Source organism: Saimiri boliviensis, chromosome 11 (assembly GCF_048565385.1).
Source record: "Saimiri boliviensis isolate mSaiBol1 chromosome 11, mSaiBol1.pri, whole genome shotgun sequence".
In the NCBI taxonomy this organism is placed as follows: Eukaryota; Metazoa; Chordata; class Mammalia; order Primates; family Cebidae; genus Saimiri; species Saimiri boliviensis.
Window position 1 is genome coordinate 90,384,214 of NC_133459.1, and position 6,424 is coordinate 90,390,637.

The following is a 6,424-nucleotide window of genomic DNA, read 5'->3' on the forward strand; positions in this document are numbered from 1 at the left end:
AGCTACCAGGCCCAGCCACGAAAAATATTTAATGTATAACTGGTTATTTCTTTTCTTTCTTTCTTTTTTTTTTTTTTTTGAGATAGAATCTCACTCTGTGGCCTGGGCTGGAGTGCAGTAGTGCATCTGGCCTCACTGCAGCCTCTGCCTCCCAGGTTCAAGGGAGTCTCTGCCTCAGCCTCTCAAGTAGCTGGAATTACAGGCGTGCACCATGACACCCAGCTAATTCTTTAATTTTTAGTAGAGATGATGTTTCATCATGTTGGCCAGGCTGGTCTCAAAATCATGGCCTCAGTGATCTGCCTGCCTTGGACTCCCAAAGTGCTAAGATTACAGGTGTGAGCCACCATGCCCAGCTGACTAGTTATTTCTTTTGGATAGATTACTAGGCATGATATTAATACAATATAAAGGGAGATAACCATTTTTAAGACTTCTGACACACATCATGAAACTACTTTTCAGGATGGTTCTAAAAATTCCCAATTTTACCAACAGTGTACATATGACTTATCTAATTCTTGTTTTTTCTTTCCTTTTTGAGTTGAGATAAAGATCCAACTAATTCTTATTATTTAAATTTTGATATAAGGGACATATAAATTGAAATTTTCCTGTTGAGATTATACATGTCATCTTGTTTACTTAAGAATTTATCAACACAAGGGCTGAGCATAGTGGCTCATGTCTGTCATCTCAGCACTTTGGGAGGCCAAGGCGGGTGGATCACAAGGTCAGGAGTTCAAGGCCAGCTTGGCCAAGATGGTGAAATCCCATCTCTACTAAAAATATGAAAAAAAAAATTAGCTAGGAATGGTGGTGGGTGCCAATAATCCCACCTACTCAGGAGGCTGAGGCAGAGAATTGCTTGAACCCGGGAGACAGAGGTTGCAGTGAGCCAAGAGCTGCCTGGAGAACAGAGCAAGACTCTTGTCTTAAAAAAAAAAAAATGATAACTTACCAAGACAAAAAATACACCAAATTATTTTACAGGGTTAGCTTGAATTAAAAGTGTTAATTTCTGTTCATGTTAGTAACTAAAATAGAAACAAAAGGGCTATGATTATAAAAGCATACTTGAATTTATGAGATATAGTATACATTAATTTACTCACAACAAGGATAGTTCTCCAGAAGAAAACAGCAACTGAAGCAATTCCCAAGAAGGCAGTGATAAGTACAGGTTTCCATGGCAGTCCATAAAAATCAGGCCCAGGCTGAACATCATCAGGCAATGTAGAAACTAGCTGAAAAGGGCATGTTAGAAATAATGAGAAACCTTAAAGAAACTTAACATAAAGCAGTCACAAAGACTCATCCATAGAAATTCTAAAACAACTCTGTCAGATACCTATCCCCTCAAAAATTTTACATAGCTCTCACTGTTTCAAGAAAAATAGGACACTGGGAGTTTTATACTCATTGTTTGGCTTGTAGTGTTTCGAAGTATTATGAGTCTAAATGTCTTTAGGTTGAGCATGTATTTCTAGTTTGCAACAGGACCTGATACAATATGTTATCTAAAACATGGCTAGAATCTCTCTGGAACATACTTTTCTCTTGAATAAGTTGGTTTTTGTTGCTTAAGAAAACACATAAGACAACTTTAGATATACAAGTGATCAACTTTTTATGGCTAAAAATACAACCAATATTATGATAATGAATACCATAAAGAATGTGCTATTCCTCTTAGATTTACAATCTTAAATCAACTCTTACATAAACAAACAAATGCTGAGTAAATTATGATAGCTTCTGATAACTGATCTACATAAACTGCTTTGAATTTAGTGCCTTAATTCTAAATGTTTCCTTGAAGACAGTACATTAAACACCTGTCTGCTCTATGATGTTTTCACGGTCCTCTACAAGTACACTATCATACTGGTCTCATCCCCCAACAGAGCCGCGGGCTATAGTGAAAAGACCTGTAGACTGTGTTTAGATCATGACTGTACCCCAGAACACAAAGTGCTGTCATTTTGTTAAGTACTCAATTAAAAAAGAAAGTGACAAAACCTCAAACACACTTCCACCTGACTCCCTAAACAGCATAAAACGTCTTGCCTTCCTTGAATCTGACACTCCATTTCTCCTTTGCATAGACAATCAGTGCACCCACTCTGCTTAGAATTCGTCCACCTGCCTGCCAAAGGTGGGGTCCCTCCCTGGGAATGGGGACCGTCACCTCCAGCAGCTTGGCTATGAAGGCTGTGTAGAGCACCGACAGGGGTCCCAGAAGTTCCCAGTCCCCCAGGGTATCGGGGAGAGAAGATACAGTGGCAGGTACTGAGTCCATTGTGTAGAACAGCTGAACACAAGCGACACTTCCCTGCGGAATGGCACTGGGTCCCTGTGTTTCAGAGCTTCCTCCTTCGGAAAGGCCCCAGTTCAGGGGGCGGCCACTGGGATTGAACTCCGCCTTCCACAGCTGCGGCCACTTTCACTTGAGGCCTCCTATAAAACACGTCATCAGCCACTGCCCTCTGGCACACGTCACCGCACCTAAGGAGCCAGCCCGTGGGGGTGGGGCTAGAGTGGACGGAACCAACTGTCGAGGGAGCGGGGGTGAAAGGGCAGATAGAGCTGGAGCGAAAGAATCCAGGTAAAGAGAGGTGGGGGTGAGTGGAGCTTCCGCCAGGAACCGGCAATTTAAAAAGCCCGGAGCGAGGGAACCAGGGAGCTACCCAGAGGATTCTGGGTGGCAGCTGAGTAAATGGAGAAAGGCAGGCCTCTTGTGCCAGCGGGAGCTGGCCCTTCCTGTCACAGTGTGTAAGGACCACCACCCAGATGTGGTGCCATTGCCCTGAGTGGTCTTTCTGCCCTGCCCACTCAGTCCTCTGCTTATTGTTCCACCTCCAGGCCTCCATTGCACACACTCTCTTACATTCTTGCTGACATGATGCTCTATTAAAAAGCCTTGCCCAGGAGTCATGTCATCATGTCACCTCCCCCCATGCACAGGTGTTCAGTTATGGGTCCCACTTTTTAGTTTAGATGATGGCTGTGGGGAAGAGGAGGGAGTCTCCCTATGTTGCCCAGGCTGGACTCGAACTCTGGAGCTCAAGCCATCTGAGAAGCTGGGACTACAAGTGCCTGGCCACATCTTAAAGTTATATGGCTTGCGGAAAAGGACAAGGATAATGAATAGTATGGAAATCACATTCCAAAAGTTGAAGAAACTGGAGGTATTTGATATGTGGGGGAAACATGATAGCTGTAAATAAAGATACCATTCTTAGACCTTTAAAGGTCTATCTTTGGCCAAGCACAGTGGTTCATGCCTGTAATTCCAGCATTTTGGGAGGCTGAGGTGGGCAGATAACGAGGTCAAGAGATGGAGACCATCCTGACTAATGTGGTGAAACCCCATCTCTACTAAAAATACAAAAATTAGCTTGGCATGGTGGCACATGCCTGTAGTCCCAGCTAATCGGGAGTCTGAGGCAGGAGAATCACTTGAACCCAAGAGGCGGAGGTTGCAGTGAGCTGAGATCGAGCCACTGCCCTCCAGCCTGGCAACACAGCAAGACTCCATCTCAAAAAAAAAAAAAAAAAAAAAAAAAAGAAAAAAGAAAAAAGAAAAAGAAAAGAAAAGAAAAAGCCTAAACTCAACTCGGAGGAACAATCAAGCAAGAAGAAACCCTGAGAAAGAAGAGAAATGAAGGGTTCAATGTGAGAGGAGAGTGGGATCTATAATCACAGAATGGTACTGGTCCAAGAATGTATACAGATCACAGGGCAGAATAAAATATCCAGAAATAGACCCAACTGCACTGGAAATTTGGGATACAGCAAGTCAGCTGAGGTAAAACAGTTTTTAATAAATGGTATTACATATCTAGATAACAACATGGAAATGATAAGATTGGATCTTTTTCTTACATTCATAAACTCCAAGTGAATCAGAAACCTGAATGTAAACAATGAAAACAAGTAGTAGAAAAAATTGTGTGAATGTCTCTATGTATTATGTGAGTGGAGAAGACCTTCCTAATTATGTATCAAAATCCAGAAGCAACAAAGGAAAAGATTTGTAAATTTGATTACAGAAAAGCAAAAAAACTTGCCCATACCCAATCCACAAAAATTGCAAAATAAGCAGAGTTGGCAATGATAACCCAAGAAAAAATATTTGTAACATATACTGAAGGATTAATATTCCTAACATATAAAGTGCTTTGTAAATAAGAGGATGGCAGCCAGCAAACCTAGAGAGAAATGGGCTGAGGAAACAAGCAGATCCCACAAAAAGAAATGCAAATAATTTAAAAAATATATAGAAACGTGCTCTGCCTCATTCATAATAAAAGAAATACAAATTGAACCTTACAATGAAATATGATTTCTCATTTATCTTGGCAAGATCCAAATATATGACAGCACACACTGTAGGTGAGAGAATGTGGAGGAAGCAGACACTCTCATTCTCTGCTGATTTTAATATAATATTATACAACCCCTATGATTTGGCAACATCTTCCAAAATAATTTGTTTATTTACCTACTGACTCGACAATCCCACTTCTAAAGATCTATCTCAAAGATACTGGGGATCTAACAACAAATGCTGGAAAAAATACATGCACAAAACTATATTATTCGAGCATTACTTATAACAAAAGACTGGAAACAACCAAAATGGTCATCAATGAAAGACATTTAAATAAAATGAAGTATACTGTGAAGCTATAAAAGAAAATAATTTTATATACTGCTAGGGTATGGTGTCAGAATACATTTTTTTAAAGGTAAAGTAGAGGTCTACCTTCAAGTTGAATAAGCCTACAGTTATCTAAGAAAGTAAGAATTTTTTCTTTACAGCTTTGAAGAAAATATGACATTCAGTAAGTTACGTGTATTTAAAGTGCACAGTTTGATCATTTCGGCATATGAAGACACCTGTGAAACCATCAACACAACCAACATAGTGAAACTCCCGAAGTCTCCCTTTGTAATCTCCTGCTCCTTTTCACCCTTCCCTGCCCCCCAAGCAGAATTTCTGGTCTAGTAGATTAGTTTGCATTTCGTGAAGTTGGATATGTAAATAATAATGCGTGATTATATTATAGTTTCTCTAGCTTCTCTCATTCAATATAATTTGAGATTCACCCTCATTGCTACACGTATCTATAATGGTTCACTTGTTTTTATTGCTGAGTAGTATTTCATTGCATGGGTGTACCACAATCTGTTTATCTTTCACCTATGGATGGATACTTGTTTTTTTTTTTTTTCCAGTTTTAGGCTTTTATAAATAAAACTGCCAAGACTATCACGGAGATGAATCTGCCACAGCTGGAAATGCTCAAGAACCAGCTGGACCAGGAAGTGGAGTTCTTGTCCATGTCCACTGCTCAGCCCAAGGTGGTACAGACCAACTATGTAGAAGCCAAAGACTAAACATGCTGAATAAGAGCAACGAGGGAAGAGAATTACCCATCCCACTGACAAGTTCTATGTTTGTTCCTGAGAAGATGCATGATGTGGAAAATGTGCTCATCGATGTGGGAACTGTGTACCATGTAGAGAAGATAGCTGAGGATGCCAAGGACTTCTTCAAGAGGAAGACAGACTTCTTAACCACACAGATGGAGAAAACTCAGCCAGCTCTCCAGGAGAAGCACGTCATGAAACAGGCTGTCATGGAAATGATGAGCCAGAAGATTCAGCAGATCACAGCCCTGGGGGCAGCTCAGGCTACTTAAGGCCTGAGAGTTTGTTGCAGAAATAATGCAGAGGAACATCCTTTGGGTGTGGCTTCCTGATGCCAGTGAAGGGAAGGGTCTTATGTTTAATGCCAATAAATGTACCAAAATAAACTGTCAAAAATTGATCTACAAGTCTTTCTATGCATGTATAATTTATTTTCACTCAGGTAACTCTCTCTTGGGTAAATGTTTAGGAGACAAATGGCTAGATCATATGACCAGTATAGGTTTACTGTCTTATGAAACTGACAAGCTGTTTTCCAAGATAGCTGTACCACTTCATAGAGCTATCACCACCAGTAGTGTATGATACTTTCCGTTCCTTCATATCTTCTCCAACACGTGGTACAATCAGTTTTAAAAATTTTAGCCATTATATTAAGTGTGTAGTGGTAACTCACTATAGTTTAAATTGACGTTTCCCTGATAATTATGCTGAACATGTTTTAGTGTGCTTACTTGCAATCAGTATATCTTCCTTGGTAAAGCATTATTTCACTGGGTTACATTTTTAGATGAATTTTTAAAGTTCTTTATGTATTCTGAATACAAATCTTTTATCAGATGCATACTTTGCAGTAACTCTTTCCCAGTGTGTAGTTTGTGTAAGTGTATTTTGAAGATATGTTTTTATTTTGATTGAGTCCAAATTATCAAATTTCTCCTTGTGAATCATACTTTTGATGTCAACTGTAAGAAATCTTTGCCTA

The 6,424-nt window shown here is 40.0% G+C and overlaps 1 protein-coding gene and 1 pseudogene across 1 annotated transcript in view; one reads left to right on the forward strand and one right to left on the reverse strand.

Annotated features, from left to right (window-relative positions):
• Window positions 1–2,302, reverse strand: part of LOC101032310 (transport and Golgi organization protein 1 homolog) — a 48,871-nt gene extending 46,569 nt beyond the window's left edge. Inside the window, exons 1-2 of the mRNA XM_074381166.1 lie at window positions 2,192–2,302; window positions 1,116–1,247 (exon numbers count right to left, since the gene is read on the reverse strand). Coding sequence (XP_074237267.1) covers window positions 1,116–1,247; window positions 2,192–2,302 — 243 coding nt within the window. The remainder of the gene's footprint in view (window positions 1–1,115; window positions 1,248–2,191) is intronic.
• Window positions 2,303–3,709: 1,407 nt separating this feature from the next.
• On the forward strand, window positions 3,710–5,711 carry LOC141580458 (prefoldin subunit 5 pseudogene; annotated as a pseudogene).
• Window positions 5,712–6,424: the final 713 nt, after the last annotated feature.